At 45.7% G+C, this 19,942-nt stretch overlaps 2 protein-coding genes across 3 annotated transcripts in view; one reads left to right on the plus strand and one right to left on the minus strand.

The window, feature by feature from the left end:
* The window catches only part of LOC138965650 (phospholipid-transporting ATPase ABCA3-like), a 57,409-nt gene that overhangs the window by 22,010 nt on the left and 15,457 nt on the right, over nt 1–19,942 (plus strand). Inside the window, exons 12-17 of the mRNA XM_070337825.1 lie at nt 71–225; nt 1,245–1,400; nt 3,987–4,197; nt 7,422–7,698; nt 19,488–19,625; nt 19,927–19,942. The exon at nt 19,927–19,942 is cut by the window's right edge and continues 115 nt beyond it. Coding sequence (XP_070193926.1) covers nt 71–225; nt 1,245–1,400; nt 3,987–4,197; nt 7,422–7,698; nt 19,488–19,625; nt 19,927–19,942 — 953 coding nt within the window. The remainder of the gene's footprint in view (nt 1–70; nt 226–1,244; nt 1,401–3,986; nt 4,198–7,421; nt 7,699–19,487; nt 19,626–19,926) is intronic.
* Nucleotides 11,308–17,849, minus strand: LOC138965187 (uncharacterized). 2 transcript variants are annotated; one of them, XR_011455349.1, is made up of 2 exons: nt 12,327–17,849; nt 11,308–12,011 (listed from the first exon to the last, which is right to left on the minus strand). XR_011455349.1 is itself a non-coding variant. In XM_070337307.1 (2 exons), exon 2 carries the CDS (start codon nt 16,223–16,225, stop codon nt 12,902–12,904), a length of 3,324 nt encoding a protein of 1,107 aa, XP_070193408.1. In that variant the 5' UTR covers nt 16,226–17,153; nt 17,468–17,849; the 3' UTR covers nt 11,308–12,901. The 2 variants fall into 2 exon arrangements, 1 of the variants encoding a protein (XP_070193408.1); XM_070337307.1 differs by having other exon boundaries at nt 11,308–17,153; nt 17,468–17,849.

Here is a 19,942-nt window from a genome sequence, read left to right on the forward strand (position 1 = left end):
GTATTACTTTCAAACCGCATGTTAATGGTTACAACATGTATAACATGTAATCAATCTTGCCATGTCACAGGTTTCCTGCCCCCGTCGTCGGGCACAGCATACGTGAACGGTTTTGACATCCGCACCGACATCAACAGCGTGCGCAGCAACCTGGGGCTGTGTCCGCAGCACAACATCCTGTTTGAGTCTCTCACGGTCGATGAACATCTCACTTTCTTTGCCAGAGTGAGTCGTGTGTGCACAACTGTATCAAATTGCTTTACATGACACATAGATTGTGAAATTCAAGCTTATTCTGTCATTGTTTTTTTGAAGAAAATATATAGCTTCTAGCGTACGTGCCTCCACCAACAGGATGCCAGAAAAAGCACCATAGTATCATCTTGATCAAAGTACCATATACTGTAACACTGTGTTCCCCTTACAGCTGAAGGCCATGACTTGACTGTAATACTGTGTTCCTCTTACAGCTGTAGGCCATGACTTTACTGTAACACTGTGTCCCCCTTACAGCTGTGGGCCATGACTTTACTGTAACACTGTGTTCCCCTTACAGCTGTGGGCCATGACTTTACTGTAACACTGTGTTCCCCTTACAGCTGTAGGCCTTGACTTTACTGTAACACTGTGTTCCCCTTACAGCTGTGGGCCATGACATTACTGTAACACTGTGTTCCCCTTACAGCTGTGGGCCATGACTTTACTGTAACACTGTGTTCCCCTTACAGCTGTAGGCCATGACTTTACTGTAACACTGTGTTCCCCTTACAGCTGTGGGCCATGACTTTACTGTAACACTGTGTTCCCCTTACAACTGTGGGCCATGACTTTACTGTAACACTGTGTTCCCCTTACAGCTGTAGGCCATGACTTTACTGTAACACTGTGTTCCCCTTACAGCTGTGGGCCATGCCTTTACTGTAACACTGTGTTCCCCTTACAGCTGTAGGCCATGACTTTACTGTAACACTGTGTTCCCCTTACAGCTGTAGGCCATGACTTTACTGTAACACTGTGTTCCCCTTACAGCTGTAGGCCATGACTTTACTGTAACACTGTGTTCCCCTTACAGCTGTAGGCCATGACTTTACTGTAACACTGTGTTCCCCTTACAGCTGTAGGCCATGACTTTACTGTAACACTGTGTTCCCCTTACAGCTGTAGGCCATGACTTTACTGTAACACTGTGTTCCCCTTACAGCTGTAGGCCATGACTTTACTGTAACACTGTGTTCCACGTACAGCTCAAGGGCTGCCCCAAGGAGGAGATAGCGGGGGAGGTAGCGGCGATGGCCAAAGAGGTTGGGCTGGAGACCAAGCGACAGGCGCGAGCCGGCACGCTGTCAGGGGGTCAGAAACGCAAGCTGAGTGTCGGCATTGCCCTCATCGGGGGGTCAAAGGTGTGTGCTTTGTCGGGTGTGCCTCCAGTGTTCGTGTTAGCTATGAAAGGGGTACGAATGTGCCGAGTCAGAGTAATATTGTGACGAGAGATTGCAAGTGCAAGTGAATTAGTTTATAGTCGTGGTTGTATGTATAATTAGCTTTTGCTTATGTCTGTCTCTCATATTGTCTGTCCCTCAGCCTGTCTGTTCATCTGTCTCTGTCCATCTGTCTACCTTTGTCTGTGTGTGTTTGTATTATTGCAATAGAATTTTTTTTTAAACGTAGTTGATTGTAACAGATGTATGCTTGGCCACAGTATGAATTGATATGCATGTCTCTCTATGCAGTAAAATGTGGCATGTATGTGTCTCTGGGCTGTTTCACTTGTGTGTCTTCCTGAACAAGAAAAACAAGAATTAATTGTGCAATATAGCATTACAGCCATTGGTAATTGACCTGGTGTGGGTAAGATTCACACACACATTCAACAAGAAAAGGGCCAATGTATGTTTAAATTACGACAGCGGTTTAACAACACAGGCGGTATTTTTTGATGTGTCGAAAGCTTTTGACAAAGTCTGGCACAAAGGATTATTAGTAAAATTGGAATCGATTGGTGTTCGAGGTCGACTTTTGTCATGGTTTTGTAGTTACTTAGCAAACCGTGTTCAATTAGTTGTCGTTAAAGGAGCTAAGTCAGAGCTGAAAGGTATACAAGCAGGCGTTCCTCAAGGTTCTGTGTTAGGCCCTTTGTTGTTTTTGATTTATATAAATGATATTGTAAATGATATTGAGTCTGTTATTAAATTGTTTGCTGATGATACTAGCATGTCACTTGCATTGAACAATCCGGTAAGACGTGCCGAGATTTTAAATACAGACCTCGATAAAATTAGTTGTTGGGCAGCACGTTGGAAAGTCACATTTAATGAAACCAAAACCAAATTGCTGAATATAAAACGTGACTTAAGCCAAATTGACCCGTTATTTTTCAATGGAATTGTTTTGGAAGACACAAATGAACACAAGCGCCTCGGTATTATTTTGCAAAATGACTGTAAATGGGACGCTCAAGTCAGAAATATTGTGAAAAAGACCACTTTGTTGATTAATTGCTTAAGGCATTATATGTATAAGTTATGCAGAAAAAGTTAGGAGATAATGTACAAATCCTTTATTTTGCCACATTTTGACTATGTTGATGTATTATGGGATAATTGTACCGAAGCCCTGTCGAACACCCTGGAAAAACTACACCTTGAAGCTTTACGTATTATAATTGGCGGTGTGCGGAGAACTAGTCATGCTAAGATTTACAAAGAAAGCGGATTTTGTAGTTTAAAGGAACGCCGAAGACAACATAAATTGATTTTTTATCATAAAATGGTTCATGGTAAATGTCCCCTATATTTAGTTGACATGTTGCCACCACTAGTTTCATCCTTAAATCCTTATCACAGAAGACGACCACGTAAAAGATTTGTACCAGCTCACAGGACAGAAATCTTCCGAACATCCTTCGTTCCTTCGACTACAATTTTATGGAATGATCTGCCTGATATGGTTAAAACCACAAACTCAATTAGCGAGTTTAAGCATCATATACAAAGTCCTCATCATTATGTGCCAGTTTATTATTATTTTGGAAAAAGACAGGTAGAAATACAACACAGCAGAATGCGTTTAAACATGAGTAACCTTAATTCCGATTTATGCAAACGCCATTTAAAAGATAACCCACAGTGTGCGTGCGGTAACCGGAACGAAACAGCTGAACATTACTTGTTATGCTGCACGTTGTTTGAAAATGCTCGTATGTCCACAATTAACTCACTGCCTGCCAATTTTAGACACGTGGAAACATTATTAAAAGGCAGCGAGAAACATTCACTTCGCATAAATACATTGATTTTCGAGTCGGTCCAATCCTTTATTGCTGAATCTGGTCGACTAACTTGAAGGATTAGCCCACGTACTGGTATTGTTTATGTGTATGTTTGTGTGCAGGAGAACGTAAACCCGCCTCTCAGTGTTGTTGCATCAATTACATATTTAACATAAGTAATAATTATCATTGAGTTTTGTTTTTGTTTTGCTGTTCTCTTTTGTGGGTGTGTATGTGTGTGTGTGGTTGTTTTCTTCCATACACTCGTAACGAACTATGCTGCCCTCCCCATGAAAATGTACATTTATCTGAACTTACTTATTGCATGTCTCAGCATCGATGTTCTCGTCCCACGCGCTTCATTCATTCATAGTCTCACCTTATTTATTTTTTTTTTATTTTTTTAATTTTTTTTTGGTTTAATTTTATTTTATTTTATTTATTTAAAAAAAAAAAAATTTTCTCTGTAAATCCTCCTGTTTTGATAAGTTCCCCGTACCCCCCCTCCTACATTTTGTTCTTCTGGTTAATAATTGTGTTGTCCACCATCATGAAAACTTGTGTAACTTGTCATGGTCACGTCAAATAAGCATCTGCTTGAGTTCGTGTCCTAGCTGCATTTTTGTCAATTGTTTCATGTCATGTATTTTGAATAAAATTGTGTTTAAACCAAAAGGGCCAACAGGCTTAATAATACATGTAGGTATAATGGCTGCAGATTGTCATCCTTGACGAGCCGACGTCCGGCATGGACCCGGCAGCGCGCCGTCAGACGTGGGACGTGTTGCAGCGACACCGGGCAGGGCGCACCATGCTGCTGTCCACACACTTCATGGACGAGGCTGACCTGCTGGGTGACCGCATCGCCATCATGGCCGAGGGCGTCATCAAATGCTGCGGCACCTCCCTCTTCCTCAAGAAGCTCTATGGTCAGTGTGTGTGTGTGTGTGTGTGTGTGTGTGTGTGTGTGTGTGTGTGTGTGTGTGTGTGTGTGTGTGTGTGTGTGTGTGTGTGTGTGTGTGTGTGTGTGTGTGTACTTTCTCTTCCTAAAAAAACCCTCTATAGTCAGTGCATGTGTGTGAAGAGAATAATGAATGATGGCCGGCTGCGTGTGTGGTGAAGTGCTGTGGTTTCTCTCTCTTCCTCTAAAAACTCTTTGGTCATTGCATGTTTGGGGAGGCCTGTGTTCCTCTTTGAGGCTGTGTTCCTCTTTGAGGGAACATAGTGTTCTTTGACGTGCGTGTTTTTACATTTAGTCAAGTTTTGACTAAATGTTTTAACATAGAGGGGGAATCGAGACGAGGGTCGTGGTGTATGTGTCTGTGTGACTGTGTATGTGTGTCTGTCTGTGCGTGTGTGTGTGTGTAGAGCGATTCAGACCAAACTACTGGACCGATCTTTATGAAATTTGACATGAGAGTTCCTGGGAATGATATCCCCGGACGTTTTGTTTCTTTTTTTCGATAAATACCTTTGATGACGTCATATCCGGCTTTTTGTAAAAGTTGAGGCGGCACTGTCACACCTTCATTTTTTAATCAAATTGATTGAATTTTTGGCCAAACAATTTTCGACGAAGGCCGGACTTTAGTATTGCATTTCAGCTTGGTGGCTCAAAAATTAATTAATGTCTTTGGTCATTAAAAATCTGAAAATTGTAAAAAAAAATATTTTTTTATAAAACGATCCAAATTTACGTTCATCTAATTTTTCATCATTTTCTGATTCCAAAAACATGTTATATTTGGATTAAAAACAAGCTCTGAAAATTAAAAATATAAAAATATTATCAAAATTAAATTTTCGAAAATTAATTTAAAAACACTTCCATCTTATTCCTTGTCGGTTACTGATTCCATAAACATATAGATATGATATGTTTGGATTAAAAACACGCTCAGAAAGTTAAAGCGAAGAGAGGTACAGAAAAGCGTGCTATCCTTCTCAGCGCAACTACTACCCCGCTCTTCTTGTCAATTTCACTGCCTTTGCCACGAGCGGTGGACTGACGATGCTACGAGTATACGGTCTTGCTGAAAAATTGCATTGCGTTCAGTTTCATTCTGTGAGTTCGACAGCTTGACTAAATGTTGTATTTTCGCCTTACGCGACTTGTTTCCTATTGCGTGAATGGTTGGAGAGATTTTTATAAGGAGGGCATTTTCTGAATGGAATGGTGGTTTTGTATTTAAAACAAAACATTGCGCAACAAACAGAAAAGTTTAAATTTTTGAGAAGATAAGAAAAGGATAAGATTTTATATAGCAGGGGTGTTGCTAGACATTTTCATGTTGGGACATTTGGCCGAAACTGTCAGAAAGCTTTAGGACATCTTGGAAAATTTTCGGCCATTATTTTGGCTCATACAAAGTCACCGCAACATTGAAGCACAAGACTCAAGAGGGGAACACCAATACATACAATCAGTATTCTTTCTTTCTTTCTTTATTTGGTGTTTAACGTCGTTTTCAACCATTCAAGGTTAAATCGCGACGGGGAAAGGGGGGAGATGGGATAGGGGAAAGGGGGGAGATGGAATAAAGCCACTTGTTAATTGTTTCTTGTTCACAAAAGCACTAATCAAAAAATTGCTCCAGGGGCTTGCAACGTAGTACAATATATGACCTTACTGGGAGAATGCAAGTTTCCAGTACAAAGGACTTAACATTTCTTACATACTGCTTGACTAAAATCTTTACAAAAATTGACTATATTCTATACAAGATACACTTAACAAGGGTAAAAGGAGAATCCGTTAGTCGCCTCTTACGACATGCTGGGGAGCATCGGGTAAATTCTTTCCCTTAACCCGCGGGGGGATACAATCATTATCTTAGGAACACAGATTACTGGGGCGGAACAGTTAAGCCAGAGGGGGGAGGGTACAACCTGGGGTCCAGGGTCCCGTTGGGGGAAAAGAATTTTAGCTATTTTATAAACAATTTGTGGCTTATCCTTGATTTTAAACATGATCAACTGGTGTCAGCAGCCACTCATTATTTCTTTTAACGTTAGTATTAAAATTTAAATATTAATGGCAATTTATCTTCACTGGTCTAATATTAGGTCTATGCTGATATCTGCTCCCGACATCAAATCAGTGACGTATTCCCGCGTTCTATCTCACGTGACCCATTCCTCTCGGAATTGTGGAAGATAAAATTAAACAATTAACTCTTCCCCCGGCTTTACAGACAGAAAATTTTTAAAAAAATTCACAGACAGATTTTTTTTTTGGGGGGGGGGGGGGCGGAACCCCCGTAACAACCCCCCTAATCCGCCCCTGGATTATATGTTGCTTACTGCAGGCAAAAATATAAAGTTAAGCTGCGAAGAGGCTCTTTTTGGGTATTTCACACGTGATATCCCCAGAGAGAAAACCTTCATAATTAATCACCTTATATTGATATCGGAAAAGTGCATAAGCCAGTTTAAGTACGGAAATCCAAAAACTAACATGAAGGTCTTATTTCAGAACCAAGCTCGACTTCGAAATCTCTAGTAAAATTGAACTGTGTATAAGAATATAGATAAATAGTAGTATAGTGCTGTTAATGTAAAGTTATTTATATATGCGCCGTATGATGCTGTGCTGAAAACTAGTACTGTAATTGGTAATTTGTAAATTCTCGCCTTTTGTCCATCGAGCGTTGGATTAATTAACTTGTTATGTATTGTCCCGCTGATAATGGTATTATTTAACAGAAATATGGGAACAACAACAACACACACACACACACACACACACACACACACGCACATACACGCAAACAAACGCACAAACTACTAGACATAGCAAAGGTGAATGAAATAGCTGTAACGTTAGTGAAGAGAAGAGAAGAAGAAAAAAAAAAGAAAAAAAATGGGTTCTTTATTGTGCACATGCGTGCAAGTGGGGGTGTTCGGCCACCGAGGAGAATCTGCACAAAGTTGACTCTGGGAAATAAATCCCTCGCCGAATGTGGGGATTGAACCCACGCCGATAGCGACAACTAGTTTTGAAGCCAGTGCCGCTACCGACTGAGCTATTTCCCCACAACATTTGTTGTGCATCGCTTTGGTTATCTGCAAATTTTTTGATCAATCTTTTTTTTATCACACTTTTTTCAGTGTTACATGTCATGATGTAAATCACGTTGAAACACTTTTGCAGGCGCTGGCTACCACCTGGTGATGGTGAAGGGGCCGCAGTGTGACGTGGCCAAGGTGACGGAGGTGGTGCAAAGGGAGGTGACTGGGGCCCAGCTGGAGAGTGAGGTCGGGGCAGAGTTGTCCTACCTGCTGCCGAAGGGGGAGGTGGGGAAGTTTGCCCAGCTGTTCGGCGTGGTGGAATCACAGTTTGACAAGCTCGGCATCACAAGCTTTGGGGCCAGCGCCACAACCATGGAGGAGGTCTTCCTCAAGTCAGTCACGCAATGTCAACTGTTCACGTAATGTGCTCCTTATGCACTGTTCACAGATTCACTGTTCACGCGGGCGGGGATGTAGCTCAGTCGGTAGCGCGCTGGATTTATATTCAGTTGGCCGCTGTCAGCGTGAGTTCGTCCCCACGTTCGGGGAGAGATTTATTTCTCAGAGTCAACTTTGTGTGCAGACTCGATCTCCTCGGTGTCCGAACACCCCCGTGTGTACACGCAAGCACAAGACCAAGTGCGCACGAAAAAGATCATGTAATCCATGTCAGAGTTCGGCGGGTTATAGAAACACGAAAATACCCAGCATGCTTCCTCCGAAAACGGCGTATGGGTGCCTAAATGGCGGGGTAAAAAACGGTCATACACGTAAAATTCCACTCGTGCAAAAAACACGAGTGTACATGGGAGTTTCAGCCCACGAACGCAGAAGAAGAAGAACTGTTCACGCAATGTGGGGTCTGATTGTTCCCAGGTATACTGTCTTCAGTATCTTCTCGTTCGCTCCCCAGGTGGTACCTGCCAGCTTCCTGAGTATGGCTAGCTTGCGCCGGGCCTTCGTTTCTGCCTGTGCAATGTGTGGTTTCCAGGTCTGCCGTCTATCAAAGGTGACACCAAGGTACGTTGCTTCTTCATCCTCTCTCAGAGGAGTTCCACCAAGCCTAATGGTTCCGGCTTTCTGCTTTGGCGACAGTGTGAATAGGGTGGTGGAGGATTTCTCCTTGTTGATGGAGACGCACCAATCTTCTGCCCATGCGTTCAGCCTATCTGCCGCTTGCTGCATTCTGTAGGTGGCAGTACTTGCGTGCTCCTCCTTGCACCAGATCACAAGGTCGTCTGTCTGCGTAGAGAGCAGCTTTGATCCCCTTGGGCATCTCAGACACCAGATCGTCGATGAAGAGAAGGAAGAGTGTGGGGGAGATGACTCCGCCCTGAGGGACGACATGACGAAGGAGGAACTTCTTGCATTTGGTCTGGTCGACGTTAACTCTTGCCCTGCTGTTATAGAGGTAGGAGCGAATCCACTGGTACATGTTGCTGGACACGCCTTTCCTCAGCAGTTTTACAAGGAGTCCATCTTTCCAGACCTTGTCAAGGGCCTTCTGAAGATCTATCCAGGTGACGAAGACCAGCTTCTGTTCCTGAAAGGCATCTTCAACTTCTTGCGCCAGGTAAGTGACCTGATCTTCAGTGCTGCGGAACTGTCGGAATCCCGCTTGTTCAGGGGCGAGGAGGTTCCTGGATTCCAGGTACCACCTGAGGCGCTCGTTCACAATTCTCTCCAGGGTCTTCACAACACAGCTGGTGAGGCTGATTGGGCGATAGCTGGTGGCCTTCTTTGGATCCTTCCCTTTTTTGAGTCACTTGAGAAAAAGTGACTCTATGTAATCGGTCAGTGTTAGTCTGTCCGGCCGGCCGTCCGGCCGGCCGTCCGGCCGGCCGGCCGGCCGTCCGTAGACACCACCTTAACGTTGGACTTTTCTCGGAAACTATCAAAGCGATCGGGCTCATATTTTGTTTAGTCGTGACCTCCAATGACCTCTACACTTTAACGATGGTTTCGTTGACCTTTGACCTTTTTCAAGGTCACAGGTCAGCGTCAAAGGAAAAATTAGACATTTTATATCTTTGACAAAGTATCTCGGAAACTATCAAAGCGATCGGGCTCATATTTTGTTTAGTCGTGACCTCCAATGACCTCTACACTTTAACGATGGTTTCGTTGACCTTTGACCTTTTTCAAGGTCACAGGTCAGCGTCAAAGGAAAAATTAGACATTTTATATCTTTGACAAAGTTCATCGGATGTGATTGAAACTTTGTAGGATTATTCTTTACATCAAAGTATTTACATCTGTAGCCTTTTACGAACGTTATCAGAAAAACAAGGGAGATAACTAGCCTTTTCTGTTCGGCAACACACAACTTAACGTTGGGCTTTTCTCGGAAACTATAAAAGTGACCGGGCTCAAATTTTATGTGAACGTGACTCATTGTGTTGTGAATAGCAATTTCTTCCTGTCCATCTGATGCCTCATATAATATTCAGAACTGCGAAAGTGACTCGATCGAGCGTTTGCTCTTCTTGTTTAAGATGGGGATCATGATCGCTTCTCGCCAGAGTTGTGGTAGCGATCCTTCTTGCCAGCTGCTGTTGAAGACCTCGAGTAGCTTGTTCTCTGCTGCACTACCAAGGTGGGTTAGCATCTCGTTGGTGATGTCGTCTGGGCCAGGGGACTTCTTCGCCTTTAACTTTTTCAGAGCTGAGTGCAGCTCGTGGAGTGTGAGTGGTTGACTCATGGTGTCCACTGTCGACTGTCTGGCAGGTCTCTCTCTTTTCTCTCTTCTTGCTTCTCTCTGTTTCTCGGGGCTAACATGGAGGTTGCTCTCAGCTGCATAGCTGTCAGCAAATTGGTTGGCAGCATGCTTTCCAGCTAGCACCTTCCCGTTCTCTTCTAATGTGATCTTTCCTCTGCTGGTGTTCTCATCATTCAACTGCTTGGTAAGCCTCCAGAGCTTTCTGCCATCCTTCTCAAGGTTCAGACAGCTTGTTTTCTCTTGCCAGCTTCTCCGTCTTGCCTGTAGCTTCTTCTTGAGAAATTTGGCTTTGGCTTCCTGGAGGTGGATGTTGTTGTTTTGTGACGGGTTGACTTCTGCTTCCCTTCTGGCGTCTGCCAGATCATCATCCAGTTCCTGCAATTAATTGCTCCAGTAGGACTTATAGTCTCTCCTGGCACCCCGGGGAATGGACTCACGCGCTGCTCTGAGTTTGCTCATGCTGAAGTCCTTCGCCACCATGTTGATGTCTCGACCCTCGACTCTGATGTCTTTGGTGAGTTCGCTGGTGCGGTGTCTAAAGAGGAACCAGTTCGCTCTTTTGTAGTTCCACCGTGGGAAGGAAGCTTCAGTGCAGGACTCCATGCCCAGGGTCAAAAAGACTGGCCGATGGTCACTTCCACCAAGCTGTGGAGTCCCTGTATGAAAAGCGTGTGGTGAGAAAGAGTAGGCGGATAGCTTCAGATAGGTCCCATGTCCTTGCCCACCTCTATGAACTCCTTCCCTCTGGCCGTAGACTTCGCACGCACAAAGCTAGGACACTCAGGCTGCAAAACAGCTTCATCCCCAAATCCATCACCCTTGGCAACATGTAAACACATCCACATACCCGACTCAGCCCCTCTTCTGCCAGTGCAATCAGTAGTAATGTACATGTATGTATTGGTTTTATGTACGTCCGTATATTTTCTGTGATATATTGTATGCTATGATTTTTTGCAATGATGTTTAGCCATAGTCCGTTATACGCGTAGGTGTGCGAGAATATGTAAGCGCAGTGCTTTAAAGATGTCCATGTGGGAATGTGTAAGTGGGCGTAGTCGAATGTCCATGTGGGAATGTGTAAGTGGAGCATATAAGAATACCCATGTGTGAATGTGTAAGTGGAGCGTATAAGAATGTGTAAGTGGAGCGTGGTCGAATGTCCATGTGTGAATGGGTAAGTTGAGCGTATAAGAATGTCCATGTGTGCGATGTGTAAGTGAGACATGGATGTGTTCATGTCTGAATGCGTAAGCACAATGCAAGGAATGTCCAGAGAGGTATGTGGGAGGTGTGTTTATAACCTTTGTCGCGTGCATGCACGTTTGCATGTTTAGTTTTTCACACAAAAACTTTGGCCACACCACACAGCACTCACAGAACACCGATGTAACTAAATGAAAATATTTAATAGTTCCCAGTTGGGTGAAATATGGGGGTGACGATGGATGGAACAATGGAAGGGTTAACACGAATACATGAAGATGAACATAATGAACATGAGAAAGTACACAACAGTCAAAATAATGTCAACAAACGACATACGAGACAATCAGGATAGTCAAACACAAAGCACGTACGTCATAAAGGCCCTCCTCATTCCATAAATGATATCTATCGTAAGAAAGTACTTATCTACACGTTCGACGAATTCAGGGGGGGGGGGGGTGCGCCCTCGGGTCGACACCTGCGTCTCTGTCGCGGGGGTGAGAGAATCAGCCCAGTTAAGAGCTGTCACACGGCACACACTCTGCAGCGACGGCGCCGGTTCGATGTTGCTGCCCAACAGCAGCGTGGTTGCGCCGCTGTGACGTTACAAGATAGCTGCTCAAAACAGCGTAATGAAGCCTCGGAGAAGATCCAGAGGGGCTGCTCACACAGCAGCGTGGGGGTGACGATGCGAGAGTCCAAACTGGCTGCTCAAGCAGCAGCGTGGTGGTGCCTCCTCCATGCTGTGAAGCTAGGGTTCGCACCTTCCCGTCCGGTCTGTCTTCGACAGTAAACACTGAAAGCCTAGAAGGCCAAAGTCAATAATCTCCCCAAAAATATAAGACACGTGACTTCCTCCTCCAATAGACATCATTATTAGGGATGAGGAGGAAGCACAATGACTCTAAACTTTGGTTTCCTTCTACCATATAATTTACCGTTATAATGATTTCCTTTTAAACACTATGATGAACACTATTTACAACAACACAAAGACGAGACAAAAACAGTACAACTGGTAACTAATGTAGGTTCCCTGTCCCCTGCCACCGGCCGCTAATTCACCTTCAGCAAAAACTGACAAAAGTCTATCCAATTAGACCAAGAAATATGACTTACCTCACACAGGCTAATGAAAATCATCGCGTACACTTTACGCAACCGACTTTAACAAAGTCCACAGTAGACGTACATTACTACTGAAAATAACTTCGAACTCAAACGACAATTCACACACGAATTTCGAAGCCGTTCGACAAACATCTGGTCTCGGCCGAGACAGAAAAAAGAATGCTTATGAATTTTACAGTCAGCAACCAGGTAACCGGTGAACTCTACAAATAGCGCGCAGCCTACCGTGAACGTCCCGTGCAATGCGTGCAAAGCGTGCAAGGCGCGAATCACTGAGCTAAGCCCAGCTACAGGTCTTCCCACCTTGACACAGGTACCTGTCAGCAACGCCCGACCAAGGAACCTTATAACTACATACAACTGTCCGCGACAATGCCCCCCAAGTTAAGCATAGACATCTGTCTACACTGCAAAAGATCCCTCTTCAACGCATGCCCGACTGAGGTAGTCGGCTCCCACGTTGCGACTACCGGGAATCACCCGCACATGACAAAACAAGCAAACAAAAAGATATGCATTATTCCTGTAGCATGCACGTCAAAAATGTACAAAAACTGTGTTTCTTAGCCCCCGAATGTGTAGATTTTAACAGTTATGCCCGTGTTCTTGAAAACTTCCTTGATCATCTCAAGGACGGCGCTCCAGTTCAGCTCGTCCAATCCACATCCGATCTGCGGCATGGCCAGGGAAGCGACATTGTTCTGCTTGCAGTGGTCCCTCATAGCTTCCATGGAGGACCGCAGCGTTTTGTAGGAGGGTTTGTGAAAGTAGCGTTTCTTGGTGATCATGTAGTAAACGTAGGAAGCACCTACCTGTAGTACAGCTACCTCTCCCACCTTCTTGTTTTGTGCTCTAAGTTGATCAACTTTTCCAAACGATTGCTTGAAGTGAACGGCAATGCCTTTTCCCATCTCAAGATCTTCACTGACGCAGTGGGCCATAGCATCATCAGGTTCACAGCTGAAAAGGTCGCCTCTGATCTCTGTTAGCTCAAACCCCACAACAGGTTGACCCTGTCGCCCTTGTCTGTCTCTGTACAACTTGAGAAGATTGGCGTGGTACAGCTTCTCACGCCCGTAGATCCGAATCCTGTAGTCTGACTCGCCCTTCTTCTCCAGAACGTCGAACGGTCCCTGCCAACACAACTGCAGTTTGTTCTTCTTCTGCGGCAGCAGCAACAAAACCTTGTCTCCAGGCTGGAACTGTCTTCGCACTGTCTTCCGGTTGAACACCTTCGCGTGTTTCTGTGCAGCAGCTGACAAATTCTGACGCGCCAGTTTGCAGGTTTCCTCAATCCGGTTCCTCAAGTCAACCACATACTCAGAAGTCGTGCGAACTTGCTCATCGACTTGCTCTTCCGTCCATAGGTTGCGAAGAACAGACATAGGTCCTCGCACTGTCCTGCCGTATAGAAGCTCAAAGGGAGAGAATCCCAGACTCTCCTGTGGAACTTCACGATAAGCGAAGAGGAGTGCAGGAATGTAGCGATCCCACTGCTTCGGTTTCTCTTGAGCAAGCTTGCGTAGCATGGTCTTGAGTGTTCCGTTGTATCGTTCCACCAATCCGTTTCCTTGCGCATGATACGGAGTAGTCGCTAAACCCTTGATGGCCAGCAAACGCTCCACTTCTTTCATCACCTCGGACATGAACTGAGTACCACGGTCTGTCAAAATCTCTGAGGGGATTCCTACTCGAGTCCAGACTGCCCACATCGCTTCTGCAACCTTCACAGCCTCAATCGACTTCAATGGAATGGCTTCCGGGTACCGAGTAGCGTAGTCCACAAACACCAAAATGTACCGGTTACCAGACTCAGAAGCAGGGATGATGGGACCCACCAGATCGATCGCCACACGCTCGAACGGCGTATCGATGAGAGGCATCTTACCTAACGGTACCTTCTGTGGCTTATGAGAAACCTTCTGACACTGATCGCAAGACAACACAAAGCGACGTATGTCTGCGCACATACCTGGCCAAAAGAACTGCTGCCAAACTCGATCACGTGTCCTCTGAACACCCATGTGACCTCCCATAGGCGGTTCATGAGCCAACTTGATAACACCTAACCTCAACTGCTGGGGAACAACAACCTGAGTATAGACGCTACCACCACCGCGATACTCACGGTACAGAATCTTCTTCTTCCAAACAAACCCAACTTCACCGGAGTGACCAGACGTTCTGACGTCCCGGCGATCTGCCGCCTCACGACAACTCTTCAAAGTCGAATCATTCCGCTGAAGGTCATGCAACTGCTCAGGGGTGACTGTTTCTAGCCCTGGAGCAGCAACATGCAACAAAGTCGGCTTCTTCCCTTCAGCGGCAGCCTGAGCACGAGTGACAACTGACACAACCTTGGACACAGCGTACACTGGTAGAACATTCGCATCACCCAGCCGGGCGTGATTACCTACAATGAAGTCGGCAACGGGTGTATCCATGACGATAGCCTCAACCTCACCAGTGTAGAAAGGACAATCAACCTGAACCTTAATCACTGGATAGCGCCTCTTGATGTCTTTCTCAGCCATAGAAACCTCAAGATCCTGTCCTGTGAACTGAGACCTGGAAACTAATGAACTCTTCACGACACAAACCTGAGATCCAGTATCACGCAACCCCTCCACTGCAACACCATCTACCACAACCAGGCATCTCGGGTCGTAGTCTTGCTGGCTACAGGGAGTACACAAAGTAGGTACACTGACGGGCGGTAAAGACTTCTCAGGACCACTATTCACCGCTCCCGTCGACTTGCTCTTCTTGGGGCAATCTCTAGCCAAATGTTTGGGGGACTCACAGATGTAACACTTCCTACCGGATGTACCAAATGAGTTATCTCCACTTTTCTGCTTTTCATCAACGCCAGCCTTTCCACCCTGATCACGATCATGCTGAAAAAACTTCTTACTGTCACGGTGTGCTTCAAAATGAATCTCAGCGGACTTAACTGCTTCGGCTAACGTCTGAGGTTTTTTCTCCTTAACGTACGCGGCCATGTCCGCGCTCAGGGTCTGCAAGAACTGTTCAAGCAAAACCAACTGTTTCAGTTCTGTGATCTCGGAAAGCTCATGCCACTTAGTCAAATTCTCTTCAATGCGAGCACCGAACTGTCTGAACGTTTCATGTTCTTTTCTCTTGCAGGTTCTGAGACGACGGCGGTAGGTTTCGGCTGTGAGCTGATAGCGGCCTAACAACGCGACCTTCAAACCGTCATAGTCGTCTGCGCTATCATCATCAAGAGTGTTGTACACTTCTACAGCCCTACCCGACAACCTAGTCGAGACCCTAGTTGCCCATGTATTTCTCTTCCACTTGTACAAGGTAGCGACTCTCTCAAACCTTTTCAACCAAGTAGCTATGTTTTCTTTGCTCTCATCAAACATCGGTATGGAAGGCCGAAAACCACGAAGGTCACTAGACTCTTCTTCACCTGAGGAATCTCCCTCATTATCAGCTCCATCCCTACTTCCTCTCTTCACCCTCTTACTTTCCGACTCTCTCTGCAGGAGTTGCATGCGAAGGTCATGCTCTTCTCTTTCTTGCCTTTGTTTTTCTTCCGCGGCTTTCTCATCAGTCTCTCGCTGAGCTTGAACATACTTAACTCGCTCATCAGTCTCTCGACGCGCTACTTCTAGCTTGTCCTGATAAGCTTTCTCTTCCAGTTCTAGCTTGTCCTGATAAGCTTTCCTTTCTAGTTCAAGTCTTTCCTGTTTCTCATCTTCACGGGTCATTCGCTCGGCAATAAACTCAGGAATACTGGCAGATTTAACACCTAGCTCCTCAGCAAGTGAACGCCACCTAGCAATCCTATCCGAACTACTTTCCGTCCTAGACGCCATGATAGCACTATCATCAAGAACACGACCAGAACGAAGTTCCATAAACAAGAACCAACTAGCAAACGGTTAGCCAAAACATGAAAAATCAAAACAAGGCACAGCTGACTGGCAACAAGGACAGGCAACCCACAAGGTTACCAGACAACAACAACAAAAGCTAATTAACTACAGTACATCAGTGTCCAGTGTATGGGAAGTGTGGCCAACGACAAAAATGAAGTGAATTCCTTGAATTCAAAGAGGATTTATCCTGGCAAGCTCGCCATTGTCGCGTGCATGCACGTTTGCATGTTTAGTTTTTCACACAAAAACTTTGGCCACACCACACAGCACTCACAGAACACCGATGTAAATAAATGAAAGTATTTAATAGTTCCCAGTTGGGTGAAATATGGGGGTGACGATGGATGGAACAATGGAAGGGTTAACACGAATACATGAAGATGAACATAATGAACATGAGAAAGTACACAACAGTCAAAATAATGTCAACAAACGACATACGAGACAATCAGGATAGTCAAACACAAAGCACGTACGTCATAAAGGCCCTCCTCATTCCATAAATGATATCTATCGTAAGAAAGTACTTATCTACACGTTCGACGAATTCAGGGGGGGGGGGTGCGCCCTCGGGTCGACACCTGCGTCTCTGTCGCGGGGGTGAGAGAATCAGCCCAGTTAAGAGCTGTCACACGGCACACACTCTGCAGCGACGGCGCCGGTTCGATGTTGCTGCCCAACAGCAGCGTGGTTGCGCCGCTGTGACGTTACAAGATAGCTGCTCAAAACAGCGTAATGAAGCCTCGGAGAAGATCCAGAGGGGCTGCTCACACAGCAGCGTGGGGGTGACGATGCGAGAGTCCAAACTGGCTGCTCAAGCAGCAGCGTGGTGGTGCCTCCTCCATGCTGTGAAGCTAGGGTTCGCACCTTCCCGTCCGGTCTGTCTTCGACAGTAAACACTGAAAGCCTAGAAGGCCAAAGTCAATAATCTCCCCAAAAATATAAGACACGTGACTTCCTCCTCCAATAGACATCATTATTAGGGATGAGGAGGAAGCACAATGACTCTAAACTTTGGTTTCCTTCTACCATATAATTTACCATTATAATGATTTCCTTTTAAACACTATGATGAACACTATTTACAACAACACAAAGACGAGACAAAACAGTACAACTGGTAACTAATGTAGGTTCCCTGTCCCCTGCCACCGGCCGCTAATTCACCTTCAGCAAAAACTGACAAAAGTCTATCCAATTAGACCAAGAAATATGACTTACCTCACACAGGCTAATGAAAATCATCGCGTACACTTTACGCAACCGACTTTAACAAAGTCCACAGTAGACGTACATTACTACTGAAAATAACTTCGAACTCAAACGACAATTCACACACGAATTTCGAAGCCGTTCGAACAAACATCTGGTCTCGGCCGAGACAGAAAAAAGAATGCCTATGAATTTCTCAGTCAGCAACCAGGTAAACGGTGAACTCTACAAATAGCGCGCAGCTTACCGTGAACGTCCCGTGCTATGCGTGCAAAGCGTGCAAGGCGCGAATCACTGAGCTAAGCCCAGCTACAGGTCTTCCCACCTTGACACAGGTACCTGTCAGCAACGCCCGACCAAGGAACCTTATAACTACATACAACTGTCCGCGACACACGCGCTGCTCTGAGGATGCTCATGTTGAAGTCCTTCGCCACCATGTTGATGTCTCGACCCTCGACTCTGATGTCTTGTTTGTATTATTGTTATGTACCACGCCTGAATTTCTCTATGAGATAATAAAGTATTCTTATTCTTATTCTTATTCTGTTCTCCGACCTCTCTGCTGGTTAGCTGGTGTATGTCTTCCGTGCAGAAGGCTAGGTCAGGAGTTGATGTAGTGTGCCATCTTCTGGAGTAGAATGTAGGGCAGTCAAAGGGACTGTTCAAAAGGATGAGACCTTTGTCGTCCTGCCAGTTCTCCACCTCTTCTCATCTCCGATCCAAGTGGTCATAATTCATATCCCCAACTCTGTGAATGACTGTTGAAGTCACCCACCACGATGAAGTTGGAGGCCTTTGCGGGGATCGTGTCAAGGGCGAGGTGTCTATCGTTGGGACAGTAGAAGTTGACAAGATGGAATTCTGCTGTCTTCGTCTGGATTCGAATCACCTGATATTCGGAGTCCTCCATGTGCGTTTCTATCAAACAGGCATTGATGTTGTTCCTGATGAGGGTCAGGATTCCTCCTTTGCTTCGGTCTGTTCTGTCGGACCTAAGGCACTGGTAGCCTCTCACTTTGAAGGACTTTTGGGGTGTCAGGTGCGTCTCCTGAATACAGCAGATGTTGATGTTCTTCTCATGCAGGATATGCTCCAACTATGTCTTCTTGTTCAGGATACTTTCTGCGTTCCAGTGCATGACCTGAAAAGGTCGCTGCTGACTGGGTTTCTTCCTGGTTGTGGTGGTGCCAGTCACTCTCCTCCCGCGTCCCCTGGCGTGACAAGACGGACGGGAGGGACCTCCAGTAGTTGGGGCTGGGTCCCTTTGAGGCATGGGACCCGACGCTGCTCCACCCTGGGGGGTCCTCAATGGGCAAGCGCCATTTCCATCTGTGCTGGTTGATTGTGTCATCATTTGCGTAAGCGCGTGTACCCGTGGTTTGTTAGAATGCGCCGTGCGGCCCGGGTCCTCCGTCTTCAGCATTCGGGGTTTTCTGTCGGGGTTACCTCACCCTTAGCTCATGGCCCGTACGTCCTACCCTGAGAGCACAGGGAGGAGGATTTGCCGGGATCCCACCCGGAGCTAGGGTTTTAATGCGCCATTAATCGCATTAGATGAGTCCCGTCAATGGACGATGGAGCATTTCAAAGGGGGTAGCAGTGCCGCCAGTTTGGCTGATCTCCATATCTGAAGACCGTTCCCCTATCCGCCATCCGGGGACGCGCTGGGTTGGGGGTGGTCGCCCCACTGAAAATCCCACACTGGGTTAAGAAAGATCAGCCTGTCCCAGGTGTGTGATGTTGAGTGGGGGCGAGCGGGGCAGCAGAGGAAGAGGAGGACAGCACCGAGTCGTCCAATGCTCTCAACAGTTTGTGTGTGATATATTGTATGATATATTGTGTGATATAATGTGTGATATAATGTGTGATATGTTGTGTGGTAATTGTGTGGTATATTGTGTATGAGTGCGCCTTGAGTCGCCTTGTGGTGAGATATGTGCGCGTATTATTATTATATTGTGTGATATATTATGTGACATATTGTGTGATATGTGTGATATATTGTGTGATATGTGTGATGTTTCAGAGTGGGGGCGAGCGGGGCATCAGAGGAGGAGGACGACAGCACAGAGTTGTCAAGTGCTCTCAACGTCTCTGTCAAATCTCCTGTAGTCAATGGTGTCAGGAGACCTGCGGGCGACGGGCCGTACGAGGGCTCCAGTGTGTGAGTTGTGCATGGCCGGGCGCTAGAGTGCTGCATGAATGAGTAAGTGCATGTGGAGTTGTATGGCTGGATGAATTGTGGGTTGCGTACGTCCGAGGGGCACATGTAGCCTGTGTGTCTGAAGTAGTGGGTATGTTTGCGTAAGGGTGTGCTGATATTGAACTTCAGTTGTGTTTTGTAAATGTCTATGTATCAGTGTATTATGTCTTGCCCCACACATGCCAAATTTCCTTGTATTGATGAGGACAATAAAATTTCTTGTATCTTGTATCTTGTATCTTGTCAACCCCAACTACCCCAGTGACCCAAGCGACAAA

The sequence above is a fragment of the Littorina saxatilis genome, linkage group LG4, assembly GCF_037325665.1.
Source record: "Littorina saxatilis isolate snail1 linkage group LG4, US_GU_Lsax_2.0, whole genome shotgun sequence".
Lineage (NCBI taxonomy): Eukaryota > Metazoa > Mollusca > Gastropoda > Littorinimorpha > Littorinidae > Littorina > Littorina saxatilis.

Bases quoted from the DNA above. Each gene is read 5' to 3' on its own strand.
- LOC138965187 (XM_070337307.1), bottom strand. From the start codon at position 16,225: ATGGAACTTCGTTCTGGTCGTGTTCTTGATGATAGTGCTATCATGGCG.